Genomic DNA, 24,972 nt, shown 5'->3' on the forward strand with positions numbered 1-24,972 from the left:
CGTTCCTGTCGCTGTCAGAGATCGATATTAGTATCATATCGGAGGAGGACGTCACTTTCCGCCTGTTCGAAATTATTTGAACTGCGACTCTCTCGTACACATTCGAATCTGAAGACCACAGCCTAACCGTTGACGTCTGAAAGGAGCCCTGTAAGTGCGTATGAATGCAATATCTGCATCACGAGCCTTCGCAATTGAAGCTGAACACAGGGGACGCAAAATCCAGGCGACGCCGCCGCATGAATCAAATTGATAGTCAGTGATTTTTTTTTCCTCTCGAGAAAACTCAGTTGTGCGCGGCATGTCGCCCATGTCACACGAGTTGTACTTTACGCGGGCACAGCTGTCTCCGTCCGAAGCATTTTGTTCTACGTAGATTTCTGGGGTAGCTGCATGCTTTCACAGTTACGTCTTTCCAACAAATTCTCAATTAGCCCGGAAAATTCCTTGTTCATAATTGTCTTTAATTAGCAGGAGCCAAAAGCTTAGTGCGGACTTACAAAAGAGCCTAAAATTATGGTCTAAATCTAGCTGGGCATCTTGTAAGTGCGGTTTGCTCTTCTTTTCAGTTACGAAGCCGTCGGTGTGCGAGCATTTGTGATACTTGTGAGCTCCCATGTACAGCCTACAAGCCCCCATTTGGTGTACGATGCGTTTCATTCTGAAATTTATCTGAGAGTAATTCCAGATACAGGTCTTGTAGCAAATGAAGTCGACCTGTTAACCGCCGTGAGATCGCAGTCAACTGGCACGCATGAGTATAGTATCCGGCTGTACCTCATTTTTCACCTTGGTATAATAAATGCACAAATTGCAATAAACCAATTACAGGGGCACATTTTGTCCCAAATTTGAAAATAAAGGTAATGACGACGCACGGCTCTTCATTCTAATTCTCCGCAACTAAAAACAGAAAACAAGAAACTATGTGCACAAGGAAACAGCTAGAATGTGCTGACAGCTCCTCTCGAAATAAGAGTGCATGACGGTCGAGTAAAAGTTTACTAAATAATTTCTATCTTCCCAAAACTCAAACACGGAATGTCACTAAGACGGAAGAGCGGGCTTGTTGGTAATTCATCACGGAACAGCGCAGAAATGAACACGACGACACCAGCGCTGTAAGTGGGAGATCAGCTTCCAGTTTGCTTCCTGGGTTCAAACTGGAACCCGTGCTGAGCGCTTGTGTCGACGTGTTCTTTTCTTCGTCCGTGTCCTGTCCTGCGCTGCTCCTTGACGGATTGTCAGATGTTTCCATTCCGTAAGTCTGCATCGAATAACTTACACTCGTTAGTAATCACACGATAGATGTTACGGGTAGAGCGCACAAGAATAGTTCTAGTGGTTCTAGTACACTATATAGCTTCGAGCTTCAATAAACGCAGCCAATTATTGCGCAGTCACCAAACAGTGCCATACCTGGCGTGTGCAGGAACCTTGCGGCAGCTAATGTCCAATTGGTGCGAAGCTCGATCCTTACATTCAGTAAACACTCCGATTCTTAGATGACTATACCGACGTGATACTTTTAAGTGCGCACAATGCGACTCAGGTCTTGTCACCCTTGCCATTTAAAGCACACGGAACTTATTGCGATTACAAAGCTCCTGCACAGCTTTCTATCCTTCTAAATTTCTAACTAAAAAAAAGGTATCTTCTATGTTGCCAAAAGATATTTGGTGTGGAAAAGTCGATAAAACGTGGCAGCTTACAACGCGTCTGAAACCTGAATTTCTGGTAAGTAAAGAAAAAATATGGCTCCTGGAAGTGCGTGCGTAGCACATACGTTATGCAGATCTGCAGATTGGCTTGACGAGTATGTCTAGAAGTCCAACTGCAAGATGGATCGAAAACGTCTATGTCACTTCTTAAGCCAGCATGCAGATCTGCAGAAGTTGGCTCGAGGAGTATGTTTAGAAGACTTCAACTGAGAGATGTATACAAGACGTCTATGTAAGCTCTTGAAGTATAGGCAGCCAGCCGTGTCAAGTCCGGCCGAGCTGAGTGAAGTCGTCTTGTAGCTAAGTTATAGCTAAGTCGCTAAGTTTGGTTCCTGGGAGAGCACACGTTTGTATCTTAGGTGTTGCGGCAAAGCAAATCGGCAACACAATTCTTGCGTCTGTGGTTAGAGGCAAAACATACACACATAGTAGAGTACAGTCCGCGAACTACTTCCTATGTCATGACATGCAAAGAATTTCCAAACTTCCTTCCTCATCCGGGGAAAAGAGGTAACAGCGCGAACAGAAATTTCATTAGACAGGAAGAGACGCCTAAATCGGTGATCCCGGAGACCTTTGCAATTGTGTATCTATTAAAACATTGTCGCCTTGCTAGTATATAGCACCTCTCAGGCATGACATCCACACAAAAACGGGGTCCCGTCAAGCCCGGAGTCCCGGATACACGCACTTGAACCTGCTTGAACAAACGACTGCGGTGAGTCGACATTGAATTTGCCGCGTCAGTCGATAACGAAACCAGCCGTTGCGAGGACCGCTGCGGCCGCATTGCAGTGTACAAATAAACTGGCTAAAAAATAAAACTTCAGTTCATTTGGGAAGGTAAAACGGTCTTTTTGGCATTTTTTCGTAGCCAAAACGCGGCCAGCGGCCAAGCTCTACGGCTACAGCAATGCTGCAAAGGTACAAAGCCGCATCCACATCCAGCGTCGCGCACAGCTGAAATGACGACTGTTTGACGGCTTGTTTGGGTGCGCCTTATAAAGTTAGTTGTCATCGATGGATAGGCTTATTATACTCCCGATTCGTTAATAAGACTGTGTCGAAGCCGTTTCCCGACTGTCAAGCTACAGGAACTGGCAGTCACGCTACTCTTCAGCTTGGACAGCCACAGGTGCAAGGGAGCGCCGAGCCTGAAGGCTGCGCTCAGTGTGAGTATTTCACTTTAGCAAATGTACTTTTTTTAAATGCACGGCGCGGAAATAGTGCTGAAAACTCAGGGTTGTTTTACAACCTATTCTTGGACTAGGGTGTGTGCTTTCTGTTGCTATGCCCAGTGCGTGGGCACTGGGGACCCTAAAAGGCTGGACGTGCGCTGTCCACCAAATTTATTGGCATTGAGCTCACAAAGTTCATTTGGAGTTTATTACTCTGTGCCTGTTCAGAATGTAACATTGTAGTGGGCTCCCACGTATTTGCGGCGTAAATGAAATTTTTCTGGCTCAAAGTTGACGCAAGAAGAAAAAATAATAATAAAACATAAATACTCAATGCTTCCGAATATCACAGTTGGATTAATTTTTGTTAACGCATGGACAATTGAATGGCATCCCCTAAATATATGGAGAAGGGGAAGATGCTAACTCTTCTTGCTAATGTTCTGTCTGTAGTTTTTACTAGGTGTAAAAGTAAACCTGCTAGTAAATTGTGCTGAATTCATTTATGTCTCTCGTTGTAAGATGAAGCACTGCATTTTTTCCGCCACTTGTGAGTGAATTGGCTCGCATGTTTCTTGGCCTGCACAAAACTTATGAGCAGTGCTCTCAATGATGGCCATAGTGGCATGACAAGTATAGGGAAAAGTTGAGTGGGGGAAGGACATTTCACTTGTGTTCATGTGCTAAGCAGCTTCTGGTTTCTTTTTGTACAGTTTGATTATAATATGGGAAGGGCTGAACCACTTAAATGTTATGTACTACGCCATTGCAATTCCCTCCTGCCACAGCTCTGACAATGAATGAACATCTCTGGAGGCAGCACTGTGCTGTGTCCAAACCAAGGTCAAGATTCTAATCCCATGATGGCAACCATCATCAGCTAGGACTGCTATCAAGGCATGGAGGCAAAATTATAGAGGCCCGTGTACTGTGCAATGTCAGTGCACATTAAAGAACCCTAGGTGGTTGAAATTTCCGGAGCCCTTCACTACGGCGTCCCACATAGCCTGAGTCGCTTTGGGACGTTAAACCCGCATAAATCAAATCAAATGCTATCAGGACATCCTTCAAATATTTAAGAGGAGAAGGCTTGAGTGGCAGTCTGTAGACACACTGAGGACTTTATGTTTATATTGACCACAAAAGGCTCATGGCCGTGGGCACTCATTATTCATGCCTGCCGCCATGGTGGCTCAGTGGTTGTGGCGCTCGGCTGCTGACGCGAAAGACGTGGGTTTGATCCTGGCTACGGCAGTGGAATTTCAATGGAGGTGAAATTCTAGAGGCCCGTGTACTGTGCGATATCAGTGCACGCTAAAGAACGCCAGGGGGTCGAAATTTCCGGAGCCCATCACTACGGCGTCTCTCATAGCCTGAGTCGCTTTGGGACATTAAACCCCCATAAACACTATTCATGCAACGAGCTGAACTTGCCTTATCACTTTCTTTTTTTGTTGCCTTTATCCCCTTCTTCATGTCTGAGGTAGTCCGCCAGGCATAGCCTGGTTAACCTCCCTACTTTACCTCCCTTTTCTCTCTAGCACTCAATGTGAAAACAGTGCTGGAACGCACATGGACTTTATTTTCAGTGACCTATGACCTCTCCATCGGTGCTGAAGCCTCCGATTCCACTGGCAATGGGGGCTTCACCAAACTTGGTGCGAGGGAGTTCGAAGTTGCGGGCTCGGTCATCATCTGCTGGAAGGGGTCCTGACAAAGGCCTACGTGCCCGCTACTGGGCATACCTCTTTGAGAATCTCCACAGGGCTGTGGATGAGATCTACAACACATGCGAGACGGATGAAAGCACCTTAGAATGCAAGGCAAGGAGCATGAATGAAGAACTGAAACTAATAGCTTCATGCTGGTTTGACTATGCACTTTAAGGGACAGTGCGGACAGCTTTAAGTTAGCCTGTGTAGGTGAATTATCATGTTCTGTTGACAAAGAGGTTACTTCCACTGAAAACAGAGGGTTTGTAGACTAGAAAAATAAAAAGTAAAATAAAGCTGCCACCAGCCGTTTTCGCAAGTCATTGCGGTGAGATCAAGACAGTTCTTTGTAGGTGTATCCCTAAGCTTAGTCAACACTACCGTTCATTTCCAAATACTGATCACGTAGTCCTCTTCAGTCTTGACAGCACAAAATTTGAATCTTGCAAAACGAAAGAAATTTTTAGTTTAGGAATTCAATTTCTCGCCAGTAACTGTTTTCTTTTGCTGAACAAGCATCAGCAGAGACAGAAAGAGCCATGCAATTGATTTTTACTGTCAACAAAAATTATATGCAGGGGTCCTCAGGGGTCCTTTAACTCTTTTTATTACCTCCCGCAACAATGAATCTCCCCAGCAAAAACGGAGTTGCAGACAGGCACTTGTCATTAGTCCCAGATCAACTAAAATCAGACGAATGGATGTCATCTTTTCACAGAGCTGTCTCTTGCATCTATGAAGTCAAGTGTTGTTGCTGCAGAATTGCGAGACTAGCGCTGCTGCTGAGCGTGGTCGGTGCAAGACGACGACATTGCCTTGGCCGTCATGCTAACTGTGATTGCTCAATGTTGATAGTTCTCACTGGAGTTTTAAAAATTTGCGCACACATGGCTGATAAAAAAAAAACGAATCTGAAACTTAAGTTCTGTTCTTTTGGAACATAGTGAAGGACGTTTTACTTGACCAAAAGTGGCTCGGATCATGTAGAATGGGCCATTTCGCGCCATCGTCAAAATTTAAGGATTTGAATTGGCACAGTAAGGAAAGAGTAAAGTCTTGTCACACTGTTGTTTCTGTATGCTGCTTCCATGAAAATGTGGCTGCTGTGTTTGGCAAGTCTGCCGCCTGAGTCGCGGAGCAAGAACACCCAAACTGCTGAGCCATCTGTTTACCTTAACTACAGCCGCTGAAACAAAAACGGAATGTTATTTCCAGTGCAGCTTTTCATTTACACAGAGAATGCTGAGAACACAGGACAAAGCAAGAACAAATGATCTCATTCTTGCTTGTTTGTATTAGATATAAATGCAAGCCACCATCTAGAAGTAATGAACAAGGATGTAGTCTGAGTGAAGTTGTGAAGGCACCCTTCAATTTCCCTTTGGGCACCTGAATCAACTTGTCATACCATGCCCGTGTCAAGTTATTAGAAATTAGTAGTGTAATTATGATGAGAAGGTTGTACTTTAGCTCCATTGTTTCCTTTCGTGGAATTGTTAGTTTCTTTTCAGTTTTCCAGTAGTTTTATTTCTTATATACATAGCTGGTGCCCTTACTTAGGTTTCGCACCTGGGTCTTGGTAAAAATCCCTTTTCCTGTTTTCATGCTGAATAATTTCACAAGCAACTGGTCAACTTATGTGGTACGTCGCATTAACATGATGCATTCAGTTTTTTTCACTATGCTTTAGTGTTCTGTGGTATCCATATCTATTTCAGGAGGCTATTCTAATCCTGGAGAACTACAGAAAAGAATTTACAGCACTGATTAATTGGATCCAGCTCAGTAAGCAGCTTGAAAATACACCACCCCCAGACAGGTGACCTTTTGTCTTTTCATAGCTACCTTGTATTTTATTTGGAATGTGACCAATGCTGCAACATATGCATATGATTACTCTTTTTCATGTTGAACTGATTGTTGTTTTTTATATCATCATGCACATGCAAACTGTTATCACTGTTCCCCTGCAAAGGTAGTTCTTGTGTAAATGTTTTTGTATTTTTGAGGAGCATTGAGGCTGGTGGCTAGGAAGAATGTTAAAATGGTGTTGTTCCTTGTTACTTTGCACAGTGCAAATCATATGTACCAAAAAGCGTGGGATGACTTGCAAGCTGCTATACTCTCGGCAAAGCATCAAGAATGATTATACAGACAGGTCATGTCACACTATCCTAAACTAATAATGAATGATATGCAATTGATTCTGCAGGTCAGTATTAGGCAGCACATCAGCTGCCTGAGCTAGTTCAATTTTGCTTGCTTTGCACATATAATAAACCACTATAATACTAAATTGAATTTATGCACCACACGATACGGAGCACTCCACATCTTTTCATGCCATTACTTCAGACAGAAAGGAAAGGTGAAACACTCGGTATAAGTGCTTTTATTCTGTGCATTCTCCCAAGGGACCCTAACTTGCTTCAGTTCGCATCATCATGTGCAGTAATTTTAACCGGTTCCATAGGAAGCTGTGGAAGCAAGTGATGTAACTCTTGCAGCCAGGCAAATTTGTGTGGTCTCTTCTCTAACATCCTTATCGACACCTTTGTTCATGGCGTTCCGGTACGGTAGCATTCGCTGAATTATCGCAACTTTCAGACCAACCTGCCTGGCCTGGGAAGTGCGCAAGTCTTCGCTGGGAAGAGTAGTGACTCCGAGGAGCTTCCTGGGAGCTCGTTCAGGGCGTCGTTCCCCATGCTTGGTTTCTGTGGCCATCCAGTGTGGCTCCACTGATCCCAGCCAAGCGTGTCCAGACTTGGTGGAGAAGCATCCGGTGCCTAGTGCAGAAATTCCAGCTCAGAGGGACATTGGTAGCATCGCTTGCGTGCCAGCACCCCGAACTGCTGCAGTGCCATCATGCGATGTTGTACTAGGTAGGCTTACTTTCCGTTTCAGCATTCTGCGCTTTGCTGGGGCCCAAATTTAAGGCCGTCTAAGAAGAGAAAATATCCAGCAAGTGTTCTAGGACATGTGCATGTCATTTCCATAGCCTGTGTGACAGGTGTATTACACATGGTAGCCTGGCTGAAATGTATATTGCATCTCACATCTTTTCATAGCAATGACTCACTCTGCTGAATTTGCTTGATACTGCTTGCTGCCCTTGTTTCTTTTGTTGTCAGTTTTAAACAGTCCAATGTTTGTGGCATAATGTGTAAGAAGAAGGGCCAAGTGTTGAGGTGTTTCTGTTGCTGTTGTACACTTTCAATGTTTAAAAACTTAGTCCATCTCAAGTGACCAGGCAGTTGGGTGATCTTGATTAAGGATAACAATTGGCCTGCAAGTCAGAGTGCTGCTTATTCCAGAAATACAGCTTTCAACAGCAGTACACTACTATGTTCACTTACATGGTGAATGCGCCTGCTGTTTTGGTTGTCAAAACAAATTTTTGCTGATAGCGTCTTACCCTGTGTAGTGAACACGCTCCTCAAGATTTCCAAAGATGTTTTTGAAGAAAAGTGCTTTCATTATGCTAGTAAACGGGGTATTTTCATTCTTGTGCAAGCAATCATTCTGAATAATTAAACTAAGCTCAGCTTTCCTGATACTGTGTTTACATGCACTGGTGAGCCTTGAATAGGAATTGGCTGAAAGCCATTCTTGCGTGTTATTTGTCATGTCGTTGTGTATATACATAAGGTGACTTATTTATTTGCACTGCCTTTTACATGGCTGTGTTTCCTCAAATTTTGATCCATCTTTACATGTATTTCTTCTGTTTATTTATGCAGAAACTGTGGAGAGCACAGGGTCTGAGAAAAGCGCTTCTGATGACCCAAGCTCCCAGCCACAGGTGAAGGTGCCTACACCTCCTGAAGGTGCTAAAAGCTCCGTCAAAGAACCTTCAAAGTCTCCGTCCTCTAGTTTGGCTGCAAATTCTGAAGTAACTAAGCTTGCAAGGGCTTCACCAGCAACAACGCCCACATCACACATGCCTCCAGGCACTAAGCTGACAACGGCTAGAGCAGCCAAGTTGACCCGTCCGACTGCTATGGATGCCAAGTCGAAGCTGAACACAGGTTTGGTTTTTAGTTTTTAGTTCCGTGTTTGCTTTTCAGTGTTCGGTACATTATCGACTCAAATAGCAAATACTCCTCGAAAAATATTCAAAGTTTGCATGTCTCTAGTTATACAGCGTAGGGTGGCTCTAGCAGGTGCAGGGCAGGCTTGTTTGGAGACAGGCGGGAGAGGCCATCGTCCTGCACTGGACGTAATTTGGGGGATGAGAGGGTTGGGGGGGTTGCGTGATAAGTGTGCAGCAAAATGGCATGTTAAGAAAATCTTTGCCTGACTCTCATTCTGTAAATTGAGGAAGGTAGATTTATACATATTCCACATTATTCCACAAGTTATTGCTGTTCAATCTGCCCAACTTATTCAAAGCACTGTTTCCCATAGCTGAAAAAAGGCATTTCTAGTGCTTCAGTGGAAAGTATGTTAAGAAGCACCCAGGGTGGTTTCTATGAACCCACATTATGAAGTGCGACGTGTAATGACCAATGTGAGTACCGTGTTTACTCGATTGTAAGTCGACCTATTTTTTTTAATTTGAAAATCCGAAGTGAGGGGGTTGACTTACAATCGAAACGAAAACGTTGCACTATAAGTAAAGGCGAGACAAACGAGATATCAGGCATGCTACAGCGTGGTTGCATTTTGCTGCTTGGCTCTGACATCGCTCTTGGTGCTGGCCGTGAGCAGCTGCTATGTCAACGCGCAGAACTGGCATCCCCTCCCTGCGCACGTGCGCACGGTGGCTGATGGCGGCTATTGATGAACAGCAAACCAGCACCCCACACTTCCCACACGTGGCTGCTGACTGCGGTTGCTGATAAGCGGCGGCAGCGGCGGCCCGATAACGCAATCGCGTTGTAAGGGACGCTCAAGCGTCCAACAAGTTTTCTTTTTACTTTCAATTGCACGCTCGGCGCTCAAGGGAGCGTTGATAGTTGATAGAAGGGCCGCTGTTCCAATCGAGATGGCATTTCCACTTGGAAGGGCAGCGGTGCCGGTGAGTGTCGGCAGCCGGCAGAAGAGCTGACGACATTACGCGTAGTTTCTCTTTGGCTCTGACGCATTTGACTACTGCCGGCCGCGTTTCACAAGTTTTTAATGTAGTGCTTCGTCAGTCATCATTTGTGCTCCAGGTCCGGCAAGCGACCGGCACTCATTCACGGCTACATTCAAGATGGCTGCCATTTTTTACGCTGAAGAAACGAACAGCCGCGCGCCAGGCCTCAAGTTCGACGTTCGCAACGGGTCGTACAGGTGTGGCAGCTGCAGCAGTTGTAGCGTGGAAAATTTTCTGCTGTTCCACGCGATGTTGTGATGTGGCTGTTTGCGAAGTGCGGGATTTCGTTGGTCGATGACCGCAGCAGCGATCCCGACAGCAGCGTTAGTGAGGACGATGGCGCAAGTGTGGACGAGTAGTCCAGTGATTAATACATTTTCGTTTTGGAATGTGCCCATGGGCACGGGCGCGCGCGGCAGCCGATAGCGGCTGGCGATAAATGGCGGCCGTTGGATAATGCTATCGCGTTCAGCTACTCAAGGCCAAGCTTAAACAACCTCGGAAGTTTTTTTTTTTATTTTGCGGAAATGTGATTTGGGGGGGTCGACTTACAATCGGGTAAATAGTGGTCACTAAGTATCAATTTGGTATTGCCCTGCATATTTTCATTCCAGTAGAATGTTTGATTTTGTATTGATTTCGTATTTTTTGTGTGTGGTCAAGTCCAGTGTGAAATGAACTATCACTATTGGCCATATGAAGCAGTAACTGGAGAATTTAGTTGTTTGCTAATGGTTAAAAGGTATATAATAAATGATATAGTATGCAGAGTTAATATACCGAAGCTGTCATGTGGGCTATGAGGGATGCTGTAGCTGAGTTTGCAGTTTTTCTTTCCAGTTTCACACTTCATAATTCAGTAAGCTGAGCCACTAGACAGCTAAGCTGTGCAGGGAAGCCAACCTCTTGGTGTCTGAAAAGTAGGAACTCTCGCGCGTGGACAAGACATCTTGGAACGATGAAGTATGTCCTGAAAAGATAGGGGGGGGGGGGGGGGGGGGGGGGGGTCAAGTTATGCATTCTGTTTTTTGCTAGCAGGTGACTATTTGTACCCTGGAGAATAAAGATTTTTTTAATTTTTTTTTTCAAATGAACAATATTGCCAGTGATACTCATGTATTCATGTGGTCCTGGCATGTCCTGTCTCAAACTGCTGAGGCTGCATCTTCATGTCAGCTTTGTCTGCTGCTCTGTTCCCAGTAGCCTTCTTCTTGTTTTGGAGCCATGCACATACTAATCGTCATTCACTTCACATTGCAGAGCACAAGCCACTTTCGTACAGCTCTTCTCTGAAGAGTGGACCGCCACTCTCCCACACACCGGTGACAAGGTCTCGAATGACAGAAACCACTACGTCAGTCACCAGGTCTGGCGTTGGCAGCAGTCATTTGCAGAAGGTGTCTGCACCGTCCCGCAGCAGTTCATCGACGCTGTCAGTCACGCATGCTTCGGCTCCAACCTCGCAGAAGCCCACGTCGGGCTGTGCTACAGCGGAATTGGCAAAGTCAAGGGAAGATGGAAGAAGCGGATCTACCTTGTCACTGAGTAGCAGTTCTAGTGGACGCAGCTGGGCTGATAAGGTTAAAGGACCGAGTGCATCCGGTGACCTCGGTCTGACCAAAAGCGCCTCTCTGGACCCCATGGCTGTGGATCTCGGTTGGTGTTGTGGTCATTGTTTAAATCTTTTAATTTCTTGTTTCATATCGTTATACTTTTTTGTGTGAAAATTGTTCATAAGCGAAAATTGTTCATAATACTATGTCAGCATTAGTCTGTATGTGAGGTTTTTTTGTTCAGTCGGTTTTACAATGCTTTGCTGTCCTGAATATTTCGAACTTCCTGTAGTACAGTTTGGTATAGGGGTTCTGATCTTTTTAGCCTTGGGGAATTGCCAAGGCTTTCAAACGGTGTTGGGGACCATTGTGTGTCTTGGCTTCCTTCCCTTTCTGCCTAAAATGGATGTAACAAAGGGCATGCAGATGCACAGACCTTCGAAAAATGCTCAAATTCAATTAAAAGGTCCTGCAACACTAGGCAATGAAGTTGCCATATGCCAGGAATGTTAAAAGATGCCACTTCACGAATATCCTTGCTCAAAAATCGTTTAATTTCGTTTCTCAGAAGCGGAGTCATGGGCACTCAAAATGTGATTTTCAGTGTCTTCGTGCCTTTTCCTCTCCTCTCATCATTTTTGGCCTGCTCAAAGGCTGGCGCTCCTTTGCCGGCTCCTCTCACCCGGCCCCACTATTGGTCTACCAGTGTGTGTGTGGAAATCCTTCAGGGGGGGTGGGGTTCCTGACCCGCTAATGCGATGTGGCTAACTGGCCACGGCCACGGTAGCCGTCTGGAAGGATCTCGCCTAAACTGTTTCCAAAGCTACATATGCATGTGTCTACAAATGAGGGTTCAAGTTTGAAACAGTCACAGGAGAGAGCTCGCCAACTTTCGACTATGATGATTGTGGGTTCTCTGCTGCTGCATGTAGAAGTGTATTATCTGGCTCAAGTGCTAATGACAGCACACACTAGCGATTGAGCAAGTTTATATACAGTGCTCAAAAACTGTTGCAGGGCCCCTTTAATAACGACTACCTGAATAGTGAAACATTCAGCTATAAGCAATGACGGTGTGATTAGTCCCAAAATAAATTTATGAATGCAGTAGAAGCTTAAGAAGCGAGGGACAGTACAAAGAAGCCGACAGACATGCACTATATTGCCTTCTTTGCCTTTTCTCTTGTTTTTTTTTGTGCTGTTACTGTGTTAATATGAGTTGCCAACTCACCCAATTCTCTGTGTAGCCCAAAATAGAACTGGTGAAGGAGAGGTGGTAGTTGAGGCATTCATGGATTTATATGCTTGGGGAAACCAAAAAACACTCCAAGGAACCCAAGGGTTCTGTGGAATCCACTTCACGACCCCTTGGTTTGATATTTACTAATAGTATGCTATGAGTACTAGCCCCTGCCTGTTGATCTTGCTCTCTGCCCAAAAAATGGATGGTCAAAAATGGTGTGTGTTCACCAGTGATGATTCTATCGGTTGAGCTTGAAGTTAACTGATTGGTAGCAGATTTTTGCTGTATAGCACAGTCATTCACAGAGATGTTTTTTGGTAGCGAATGTATCTTAAAAATAAGGCTTTTACACATACCTCTTCAATTTGGCACCATGGTGAATATTACTTGACTGGTGTTTCCAAAGCCTGCTTGGAACACTGGCATTTCTAATGAGATTTTATTGCTGCATATTCTGTTTCACATCACACCCATGCATTCATGTTTGTCTTATAAGCAATTTCAAATACTGTTGGGCTCTTCCATGTCCATTTCCTGTTTTTTCATTTGCGGAAGAAGGTATTAATGATCCGTAAATTGAGCGCTTATGTGGTGATAAAAACTAGGAAAATTCACTTAGGAGAAACTCCAAATGTGTTTCCTAAGTTTACGACAGCAGGTAAAATTGTAAAAGGTTTCTAGCGCCAAGACATACAACACACAAGAAAGAAGACAACACAGGGACAACGTCTTGGCACTAGAATTCTTTTATTATGTCTGACAACCTACTAGCCCAGCAGCTAACTCTTTTAAGGTAAAATTGCTGTATGGCATCTTTTGCTTGGCTGCTATTGCGCAGCTTTCTTTAAGTTTGTGCCCTAGGAATGTATGAAAGTTTTTTTAGTGCGCTAGCGTTTATAGTGGCCATTCCCCGCATTTAGCCATTGTGTGTTTGTCTGAAACCAGTTTTGCGGCAGGCTGCTCACCTGCCCACCAACGCCACCGTATCAGGCGGCAGCTGAATTAATGGTGAGAGGCTGCTGGGAAGAGCAATCTGGATCGCAACCCAAGTCCACCCGATGGCACCACCTGCCATAGAAGGGCAGTGGTGCATCACTTGACCACTTCACCACTGTGCCAGGAGTGGCAGGAAGACCCCCAGGGATCTATGAATGTAGAGAATGACCAATTCTGCATATATGAACATTTATCACTTATTGCTATCCGAATACCGGGACCGAAGCGGACTGCTAGCACACCTAATTCGCATTTAGCCTAACTACGCCAATCGACCACCATTTTTTTTTTAGTTTGTATGTTAATTGCTTGTAAGCCAGTGGAGTTCCCTGACTTGTCTCATGCAGATGACTCTGAGGGCTGGGAAACAGTTCGCCGCAACAAGCCCCGTTCACGCAACTCTCCGCCCAAGAAAATGCTGCCGCAGCAAACACTGCCCGGTCAAGCAATGGGAGTGAAGCGGTCTCCGTCGGCTCCGGCCATCTCAGTTCCGGCCCCCTGTCGGGTCAAAACTCCACGGCGTTCCTCTGCGCCTCTTTCCTCTGCACTGCCACCGTCTAGACCGGCAAAGAGTTCAGGCAAAAGTAGCGCGGGCCGGCAAGGCCCTAAGAGTGCTACATCCATGCCTTCCCTGGTGCCGCAGAAGAACCAGAAGGACGGAGTGACTGCACGGGGGAGCACGGCAGGCCCAAGCATTGGTGCCAGGTCAAAGAGTTTCCTGTGCCCAACTCATCCAGCCAGGCGAGTTGAAAAGACTGGTTCCAGTGCTGCAAGAAGCACTGCAGAAGACAGTCCTGTCGCAGAAACTTCTCTTGAAAAGGACTCTGCTGATTTGGCATCAGAGGTAACTGAAAACACTGAAGAAAATGTGGAGCCCGTGCAAGAAGGCGATCAGTGCCATGAAGAGACAGCACAGGTGAGGAAATAAAATTGGCCATGGGGGCACTGAAGAGCACTGCAGCAATTTTATCTTCGCCTGAGGCTGGCTGCACTTACAATAGACTGCTTTTAAGACTAACTTGAAGGGACCATGATAATGTGTTCATCTTAACAGAAGTTCACCTTAACAGAAAGGCCCTCAAAAAAGACATATGAGTTTGTAGGTGTGCCCAAAAATAAAGTGCTTGAAAACTGTGAATAAAGTGTCCTTTTGATGAGGGGATAATTGCAAATAGAGCATTTATTGCACTTTGCATGAAGTAAGCTCAAGAGTGAAGACATGAAAAAAGCTCAAATTATCCTATTTGAAAACAGCTTTGCTCTAGATTTATTCTTTTCAACACCACTTTTTCTCTGTCTTCCGCAGCGACCGATATTTGTTTCTTTTTCTGATTTTTGCTTTCTGTCTGGTTACACTGGCGCCTTCCGCAGAATGGCTGTTGCCAATTAACTCCACGAGCAGGTGCACCGCGCGCTTTTTCTGTCCATGCGGCGCCGGTATTTGGCCATCTCCGCACTGCGATAATATATGTTGCAGCATCGCGCCAGTTGAAATTTTGGTGCCAAAGTTTTAAGCCAAAAGCAGTGGTGCTCCAGCTGCTCCATTTGTACCATTCTGATACATTCGCATTTTGCTGCTCCAGTCTGCTCTAAAAGCGGAAAATTGATCAATATCGCGCCTTAGCTGCGCCAAAAAGAAGACATGGTCACGGGGAAATGATTATTCACGGGGAAATGACTATTTTTGGAACCATTCAGGCTTTCATTTGTCAACTTAGTAAAACGTTTCCGCAGTTGGCAATCTAGGGTGGCCTGGCTTGTGGTAGAATTTAGCAGCCAGTTCATTCGCCACATGGAGGAAGGAAAGAACTCAAGAGAGGCGGTTAAGTCATATTTTTTGAAGCCCTGATCCCCCTCTACTTGGCTGCCGCTTCAGCGCGCTTGCACATGTGCAGCAGGCATTGCAGCAGACGACGCCACTGCGCCCAACGTTATTGGCTGCACCTTCGGCCAAAGATTCCCAGTTGTCCTTGCAAAAGTGCACGACTTGCGGCTCATTTTTTGGTGTGCAGCTCGGCTAGCGAGAGCCTCTCCAAAGTTTACCTTGCTTCGTGTTCGCACATCATGTCGGTTGCATCAAAAGGTTGCATGTCAGTAAACCTTAAAGCGGGCTGAAGCTTGGAGCAGGTCCAACGAGGTCAAGCTTTTGTTGGAACAAGGGAATTTCAGTTTTGCTGATTCAGTTTGCACGCTTGATGAATTTGTAAACAATTCCAAGAAGTGTTGAGATAGTGGCAACGTGAAAAAAAGCATGGTTCAAGTGGATGTGTCCTTTGGACTTCTAGTCAAGCATGCTTGGCTGAACTTGTGTGCGATTCAGTGCCAGCATAAATTAAATGTTTTGTCACTGTTTTTTGTGAGCACCGTTCGTCTGTTTTTTTTCTTCCTAGCTACACATGGCTGATTCTGATCTCGTTAGTAACAAACTCTTCTCGGTGACTCCTCTATTCCGTTCGTGCTGCTCTCAGGTTGCTCCAGAATTATCGTTCTGATACAAAGAGGCTCCAAATTGAATATTTTTCTGCTCCGAAAATTGCTCCAAAACTTGAAACGGCTGGACCACCACTGCAAAAGTCAAAAGAGTGGGTGCACTCACTTCCCGAGTGTCTTTTAGTCTACTGGAGGCATTGCGTAACATGACATGCTTGCGATGCCGAGATCTGGCAGGCAGCTGTGACATTGTCCTGCCTTTTCCACACCGGCAAGAAAGCTTCACACAAGGAAGCATACTTATGCAAGACTGGTTCCTTGCATGTTTGTGCAAAAGTGCGCAGAAGCTATCTGTTGGGGATGCGCTTTCTTGCTTAGAGGCGTTTTATAGTTTTTCTAAAAAAACGCAGGATCGCCGCGGTTCATGGTCACTGTGAAAATTTCTCTTAACTAAAGCACATGTGGAACAGGCTGCCAAGCGGATTTTTTTTTTACATTGAATCGTATGTGAAACCAACCAGACGTTCTCTCATTGTTATCTGACAATTTGTATTAACTCAGTTCGTCTTAACAGGAGTTGTCTACTATGTTATATACTGTAAGTACTCAAATGCGAACCTTTTCCTGTTGTAAGTTCATAATTTCTAATGCATAAAGACAAGCCATTTCTCACCTTGAGTGGCAATGCAGTAAAAGTGCATTTCTTTTCCTTAATTGCAGGAAGCAAAACCCATGTCGCCATGTGAGGAAGATGTTGGTGAAGCACAGGAGTCAACACTTGAAGGTTTGTTGCACAAAGTGAAATATATGATTTGAACTGAGGTGTGTTATTGTAAAAGAAATATGCAAGAGTTTAGTATTAATTAAGCTGTGAATGAGGCAGTAGCAAGCAAGGTCAATAGATACTGGTGTAATCCTCAAAGGCATGCACTGCAGCCATAGAAAATTTAGCCTATTTATTTCTCTCAAAAAATGAAGATGGGTACATTGAGAATTAATAAATTTGCATAATGTAAAATGTATGTACCTTTATTTAATCACTGTTTTGCTAATTTATTTTTGTTTGTCCCTCTTCTGCCATCACTTTGCACTGGGGTAGGGCAGAAAGCTTAGGAATTTTTTTTCATATACATATCCATATATGGATGAATGCATTTTTGCCTACATGTGTATGAACATGTGTCAGGTCAGACGACATGAAATGGTATGCACGTAAGCGCCGTTTATTAACCAACTTAAATGCACAGTGCTTGTGAAGCACTTGCAACAACACTGGTGAAGCACTTGCAACATATTACCTTATCTTTATGCAAATTTGTTGTTGCACTCTTGTTATGCCATGTTTAGTGTGGTTCATAGTCAACCATATAAAAGTTTACACGATTGTGGGAAAAAAATTTTTTTGATGCAATGCTATAAGCAAATCGCCTGAAATCTCTGAAGGTGTATGTGAACGAGCATGCCCTATCAGCCGGTAGCTTGACCAGTGGCTGAGTCGTGAGGCAGTGCAACAATTTTTTTCCCCCGAGAACGTGAATCTTGTAAACAAAGCCAGTTTTACATACATACATTTTTAAGTGCTTTTTTATGCGTCTGTTTTAACGTTGTGCAAAGACGTGTTAAAAATTATGTTGCATTATTAATGGCTGCATTAGGAATTCATGTTTACAGAAAGCTTCTCTTCTGATACAGCTGGAGTATGTCATTGTTTTAGTCGCATTAGGCACTGTCGGCCTCGTTAATTGACAGTGATGCATTGGCTGCAGTCATAGTGCTGGTCAACCTCTTCTTGATCACTTTACATGTTTATTACTTTGGGCCATTTGTAAGACCTCCCCGCACGTAGGATAATGGCAGTTATGGCCGTATGCCAGTGAGTGCCTGCCATGATTTTTCAACTCTGTTCAATTTTGAACTCTCAAATCTTTCTTGTATTTCTTTGCTGGATGTTTAGCACTGTTCCTTGAGGTCAACACTAACAATCATCATTTATAGTAGATTTTCTTTTTGCTTTTGCAGAAACAACAAAGTTGACTGATATACATCACTACTGTGAGCTATCATGTTCATATTTTCAGTGTTCATGTTTTATGATGGGGAATTATGCATGTTCATTGTTAGTAAAGATCATTCTAGTCAGGATGACAGTTATGTTATCTTATGGCTGCATTGCACCTAAACATAACAGAACAGAGGTGATATTTGGCTTAAAGAGAAATTGAAGAGGTCTTAAAATTTGAAGAGCTTAAAAGGGTCAAACATGTGAAACTTGCAAGTAAAGCACTCAGAATCTTTTTGTGCTGACGTTTTAAATGGTCATATAATCGGCAAATAAATCCACAGCAGTGTTTAGGCTTTTTCACAGTGCACAGCGCTGGGTAGGTGGCCGTATGATGACGTCATCTATGGAGATGGCACATTTCCAGCACCAAAACTTTGCATGAAGGTACGAAATCAACACCGCCGAAGATAAAGTAAATCGTTGTTTGGTGGTGTCAGATGACACGCAGTTCGATGTGGGCGAAGGCAACGGACATCTGAAATCTCACCTGGCTTCTTCACTCTTCTCCGATTCGTTGAGGACAAGCCTGAAGATCGTCACTGCTTTAATCGCGATTACATCTCCATTTTAAATGCTAGTGCAATAACCTTCATACATAAAAGCTTCATACATTCAAATCCTTAAATCTCGTCAAATTCTCAAAAAACATTTCAGCTTTCCTTTAACACATTAGGCAAACACCCTGATATCTGCCCGGAATGACACTTTGAGTGCTTCCATGCGCACACCATATTTATGTGAATACAACTTGAGTTTTTTTTTCTTCAGTTCATTGGTTTCAGAATGCAGATTGCATTCTATTCAGATGTAAGGTGTGTATATAGCCCGCTTTTTTTTGCTCACTGCTCTGAGACAGCTAGAGCAACCTTCGCCACATGACTCGTGAACTAATATGAGAAGCCAACTTTTCAATGACGTTAGGGATGCGCCACGCGCACACAAGGAAAGTAGAGGGTGGTTGTGGATGTGGAAAGAAGGTGGTGCAGGCTGTTGAGAAAGAAAAGGCACTGCAAGAGTTGAAGTGGTGTAGGGAAAGGAAAAAGAGGGTTAATGGGCACAGGACCAGGCAGCAAGAAACATGAAGCAGTGGTAGCATGGCGGTGATAGCGGCCGCTGCTGTACAGCAGACTGCGTGTGTTATCGTGTCGGGAGGCTTGGATGTGCACGATGACGTCGCGCACATTCCCGAAGTGTTGCCTCTCAAGTAATATGTGGACGTATCTGTCGCTTCCATGTTTTTGCGAGCTGTCACTGTTTTTTGCATGCCCTTGGCCGTAGTTAGCTTGAACAGGCTAAAATCGCGTTATAATTGTAATATTATTTTTTCTCATTTTTTGCGTGCTCTCAAACTCTCCCCTCGCGTTATATTCGTTGTCGCGTTATATACATGTAAGTACGGTAGTCAAATTATTGCTGAAAGGCCAAAACACCGAGGGAGTGAAAAAAGTGTAAATGTTGCATTAAACACTTGTACACAGCAGTGGTGTTTCTCCATGATATCTGAAATTCACTGAACAGTTTGTGACCACTGTGAAGAACTGTAAAGAAGGCAAGACTTCATGGCCGCAAAAGGTCGACGTTAAGGGCTAGAGGCACCTCGCATTGTTCAGGACTGAAAAAAATTGTACCTGTTTCACAACTGTCTTTTTTTTTTTTTCTGGTGGGAGTGCAGCTGAAGAGATGGTTCATGATATGGGGCTCAGCTGGGGTGACCAGATGGATTGCTTGGAGGAGCTGGAACTGCGCACCCCTGGACGGGCTCTTCAGATGCACGAGAAGCTGTCTTGTGCAACACGGAAAAGGTTGGGCTTTCTTCTGCGTTATATGTTTTCCACTGGATAAGTTGTCTCTCTCTCGATAATTTTTGTCTGCAGTGATGTGACTTAGATGATGCTCTTTTGCAAGTTTTAGTATTACCTGCACAAAATGTAATCTGTGAAGGGGGATGCTTGAAGAATTATGTGTGCATTATGAAATATGGTGTGTATGATTAGGGTAAATGTATGAAGCATTAGACAATGCACAAAGAAACAAACTTGTTAATTCATATTAATTCATGTTCTTCGTACTGACTGCTTTGCAAAAAGGGTCACCTTGTGTAAAGTTGCATGTTAGTAGACTCCTGTTCAGACGAACTCAGTTAAGACAAATGCTTGAATAAGATGAACAATGAGACTGTTTTGTTGGTTTCATGTACGATTCGGTGTAAAAAACAAATCCACTTAAGATGAAGTATTTTGCACATGGTTTGGCTTAGATAACTTTCGTGCTGACTGCAAACCACGGCGACCCCACGTAACAGCACTCGCGAGGTGTCCGTGTGACCCAGCCGAAGGAAGAAATATTACGTCAAATGCTTCTATGCAAGAAAGCATACCCCCATAAGATAGCTTCCACTCACATTCGCGTAAATGTGTATGGAAGCTGTCTTGTGGGGTCGGGCTTTCTCGGGGGAAGCTTTCTTGCCGGTACAGGGAAGGCTTTATGTCTGCTTGCATGTGACACAGAAATCTGACATGTCGAGATCTCAGCATCGTGCGTGCGTCATCTGCCCATGCGTTACTTGCCGTGTGTTGCCTCTGACAAACTAACGATGTGTACGCATGGAGTGCACCCGCTCGTTTACTTGGGGCTCAATAGTTGAGCGCCGAATATTCAACTGACGCAGTGTCACAGCACACGTTAGCATAGCACAGAGATGTCCAGACATCGCTGCTGTGTGCACATTGCCTGCGCAGATGGAAAAGTGCTTGATGCACCTGCTCGTATGGTTAAAAGCATGCTGAAGTTAGGTTTGCTAAGTTAGATGCTCATCTAAAAAAAAGAACTAATAGCTTTACACCTCCATCAAACATTACACCTCCATCAAAATGCAGCCAACTACAGCGGGGATTTGATTTCAAGACCTTGGGTTCAGCAGGTGAATGCCAAAGCCACCGAGCCATGTGTATGCCTTTTTTTTTTAAATAATTTCATTCAGAATCATGTAGCTATGATATAATTTGCTTGCTTTCTGCATAACCTGTGCTGTCCCATAGATACAAGAATATTATATAGAATTGTAGAGTGTTTTCGGCCATTTTTAGAGCATGCGCGGATTACTTGGTGTGTCAGACTTGTCTGGTAAGATTCTGATATGGCAGGAGCGTTTCAAAAGGTTTTGTACCATCTGCATAGTGGCCCAAAGCACTTACCGCTACCACTATTAACGATTTGCTTACCAGTATCAAATAAAATGTGAACAGGATAACTGTAATGCAAAAACATGCTAAAAAATATTAACTGCTGATGCAGAAATAGAGACAGGCTCCGTTTACACTTCTGCATAGTGGCCTTTGCACCATCAAATTGAAAATCAATTGTACTAAATATTCAGTTTCCCTCAGCTGAAATATTCTCATTTTACTATTTCCGTTTCAGTTGTCTTGTTTGTGTTTTATTTGATGCTGACAGTACTTACTTTCGCTCCTGCTGATAGGGGAAAAATTTTTACTCTACGAAGAAACTATACAATAAAAAGAACAGCATTACCGTTTTCCAATTTTGTTGGTGACACTTGTGAAGAAATGTGTCATATTGGAAATGGCGAGAGCCTTCCTGTTATAATAGCAAGATTTTCTTGTTGCATTTGTATTGATGAAGACTCAGTCTTTCCATAGTGTGCTTGATGTAAGCATACTCTGAGTTTCGTCCTCTGTTTTGGGTCTCCATGCACTTGTCCATTCCAGATCCTTGTCTGAGACTATGCAGCGCCACAAAGAGAAACAGGCCAAGGCGCAAGAGCAGAGGGAACGCATTCGGGAAGAGAAAGCACAGCGGTGCAGAGATCAGTCTAAAAAGGTTTGTCAAGCTTTTGTGCTATCCATTTTAGGTCTTATACAAAATCCTATCTACAGTTTCTATTTTACTTGCGGGGAACTAGTTTTAAAGGGACTGAGTTCGACCTTGCTGATTAGTCAGGTAGGCTGACCTCGCTGGGAGTTTCACCACACCACCGCTTTCGTAGAGGATGCTGTTCACCGACCAGTTGTGATTGCAGATTCTAGAGCTGTGTTTGGTTTTGCAATAGATGTCCTTTTATTTGCAGTTATGAATTCATCCCTAATGAACTGGAAAGAAATGTAGGGAAAAACTTTCACGTTTAGTTAACTGCAGTGCAGTAAGACACCGAAGACTCTGTGTGTTGTCTTTTAAAGCACAAGCCTCGAAAATTTATGCAGTAGAACCTTGTTGCTGCATTTTGGGTTCATGTGATTTCCCGGTTTGTATGCTCAAAATTGCTGGCAGTAAAAGCGGCCTGTAGAGTTACACTATTTTTATTCAGACTATTATGTTCCCGGATAACACGATTTGTTAGCTGCTATGTTCAGAATTTTGACAAATTCTGGTCTTATAATACATTTAGTGACCAGCCGCACCTGTGCAAACGTATGAGGGAAACAATCTTGGGTACGCACAACGTGACCTGAAATGCAGTGGCAGTTACTGTGATGGCTTCTCTGCAATGCGCAAGAGCAAAAGGGCGAAGCATAACAAGAAAAAAAAAATGAAGAAGCATGCTAACATATAAGTGGGCTGTTCGAGTGGAGGCGCGACATGATGAGAAGTGCAGTGGCTTCTTTGCAGTGCCTAAGAGCTAGGGGGCAAGGCTTCTGAGAACTACAACTTGTGCTTACATATGAGCGAACCCTGTCTAGGGAATGTAGCTTGAAGAGTAAAAACGCTGCGACAGTTAGCCGCTGCCGCAGCTTTTTGCATTGTGCTAGTGCAGAGAAGCGAAACATCTGAAAGCAATGAGAAATAAAGAACTTGGCTACTTATGTCATTATCTCTGATGGACCACATTTGTTGTTAAGCTTCTTCTGCACTAAGGACAAACTGCATTCTGCGACCGCTAGATGAAGAGCTGTTTAGACCTTGTGCCAAGAATTGCTATTCGGCATCCCTTCCCTTACGGCGCGGTTCAGGTGTCCAGCGATAGCGCCATTTCCTTTCCCCCCAAAACCAATTATTATTATTATTATTTTATGAATTGAAAGTGGTTCAGAAGTGTACCTCATTCAGCGGTTGACGTTTTCAGAATTAGATAGTTTGGGTCACTTGTTTTCGGGATAACATGTTTCTTCCCAGCATTTTATTTAAAAACTTATTAATAGGGTTCCACTGCACTTTAATGTATAAACCAAGGATAAAACCCACTAAGAAAAGCCACAGTGTGGCTCGACTCAGCATGTGGTTGAAGTTGTCAGACCCATTGCATGTAAGTACTACTACCTTTGTCAAAAGTTTAGAGCCCACGGGGGATTTGCTTCTGGCCATGCCGTGTGTGGCTTGTTATGCATTACCAGCATTCCAGATCTCTTGAACGTGAGAAAAAATCTGGTCCTACCTCCTTCAAAGGTTAGGGCTTCCACGGATGCTTAAGAAGCCCCACTACACAGCTTAGGAGCAAACCTTCCTGGCAAAGGCTGTGCCTTAAGATATTGCACCTCAGCATGTCAGTGATATGGTGAGGACAACAGGCATCGTGGTAAGGACCAAAAAAGCCTTGTGCACGTGAAACTCACCTGACCGTGCCGCCAAACTTGCACCATTACGGGCGCAAAATGTGGGTGCAATAAGGGCCCATGATAGTGCAAGTTCAGCTGCACGTTTTTGCGTGCAAAAAACAGGCTTTGGATGACGACTTGTTAATATACTGGCAAGAATGGTTACCGACACTTGGGAAGCATGACTCGACGCTGGGTTGAGGGACTAGAAGTTTTGTTTTTATGGTGAGGCCTTTAAAGCGTACGCATGATACGCTGATGACACGGGAGAACTGTGTGCTTATCATCGTGTCAGTCTTGAAAAGAAGGGGCGCGTGAAGCCTTCCTGTTATAATGGCTGGAAGGCGGCTGTGCCATCCTGTCAAGTCAAGCCACAGGAAAGCTATTTTTTGAGGTACTTTTCATGAACTTCTACCCAACTCTCAGTACACTATGGCTTCATTCCTTGCATTGCATTCATGTACTTCCTTTTTTCCTGTCTCGTGCCTTCAAAGCAACTCTTGTGTTTTGTGTGCTTTTTTTCCTCCTCTTTAGCGCCTGACAACTTGGCCCTTGCGCTCCAATCGTGATCGCATTGCATTCGAGTAAATGCGGTATTTCCGTGCATGCTTCACCCGCCCATCTTTCCTTCATCCACTTCATTTCATTAATAATAGTACTGTAACTGCTCATAGTTAAAGCTGCACTAAAGAGGAATCTGACTTCGTCTTTTTACCATGGGAACTCGATCTACACGTTCCGAGTATTCTTAGAAACTTCGAATTATTGTCCTGTGTGGCCAATTTTCCTAATATAAATTGGATTGAACGCCCCGGCTCCCACCTTTTTTTTTAACTCAACGCTGAATGTAGGAGGAGTCAACCAACGCGGGGAGTGCCTTTCAGCCAGTCATGCGGCTGCTTGCCGCTCTTCCATCGGCGAAGTGATACGTAAATCAAAGGGTACACACGTATCGTTACTTCCGTGGGCCTAATTTGCAGCTATGTTGTCTGCAACTGAAACTATTTATTCATAGAAACCTAAAAAACAAAATACATAAAAGCGAAAGCGAAGCCGTCATGGGACTGTGTGAAAGGCACTCCACTCGTTGGTTGCATCCTCCGACCTTCAGCGTTGAGTTAAAAAAAAAGCGGGAGCCGGGACATTTAATTAAATTTAAATTAGGGTAATCGGCCGCACAGGACATTCATTGAAGTTTCTAAGAATGCTCAGAACATGTAGATCGAGTTCTCATGGTAAAAATACGAGTTCAGATTCCTTTTTAATGCACCTTTAACCGTTTCGCTGTACAGGACATCGTTATATTATTGAATCTGGCCATTTTTCTTAGTGGCAGTGCGTCCGCCACACACGGACACACACACGGGGTACCTCAGCACCCTCTGAAAGCAGCTGAGGTTTCCCAGGGCTGAAAAGATTGAGAACCACTGCCATAGCTGCTTGTTGTG

General features: G+C 44.2%; 1 protein-coding gene across 4 annotated transcripts in view; it reads left to right on the forward strand.

The window, feature by feature from the left end:
* Positions 1-2,657: 2,657 nt before the first annotated feature.
* ssp3 (SCAPER domain-containing protein short spindle 3) overlaps positions 2,658-24,972 on the forward strand; it is a 107,103-nt gene continuing 84,788 nt past the window's right edge. For 2 of the 4 annotated variants that reach the window (XR_013313334.1, XM_077658108.1), the window contains exons 1-11: positions 2,658-2,893; positions 4,489-4,722; positions 6,330-6,430; positions 7,219-7,493; positions 8,352-8,639; positions 10,952-11,347; positions 13,831-14,399; positions 16,634-16,697; positions 17,933-17,965; positions 19,648-19,777; positions 21,704-21,815. Coding sequence is in view for 2 of the 4 variants with exons in the window: in XM_077658108.1 (XP_077514234.1) it covers positions 4,495-4,722; positions 6,330-6,430; positions 7,219-7,493; positions 8,352-8,639; positions 10,952-11,347; positions 13,831-14,399; positions 16,634-16,697; positions 17,933-17,965; positions 19,648-19,777; positions 21,704-21,815 (2,196 nt within the window). In the remaining 2 variants the exon portion in view is untranslated. The remainder of the gene's footprint in view (positions 2,894-4,488; positions 4,723-6,329; positions 6,431-7,218; positions 7,494-8,351; positions 8,640-10,951; positions 11,348-13,830; positions 14,400-16,633; positions 16,698-17,932; positions 17,966-19,647; positions 19,778-21,703; positions 21,816-24,972) is intronic. The other 2 variants (XR_013313335.1, XM_077658109.1) reach the window with 1 other exon arrangement.

Source organism: Amblyomma americanum, chromosome 3, assembly GCF_052857255.1.
Source record: "Amblyomma americanum isolate KBUSLIRL-KWMA chromosome 3, ASM5285725v1, whole genome shotgun sequence".
Taxonomy (NCBI): domain Eukaryota; kingdom Metazoa; phylum Arthropoda; class Arachnida; order Ixodida; family Ixodidae; genus Amblyomma; species Amblyomma americanum.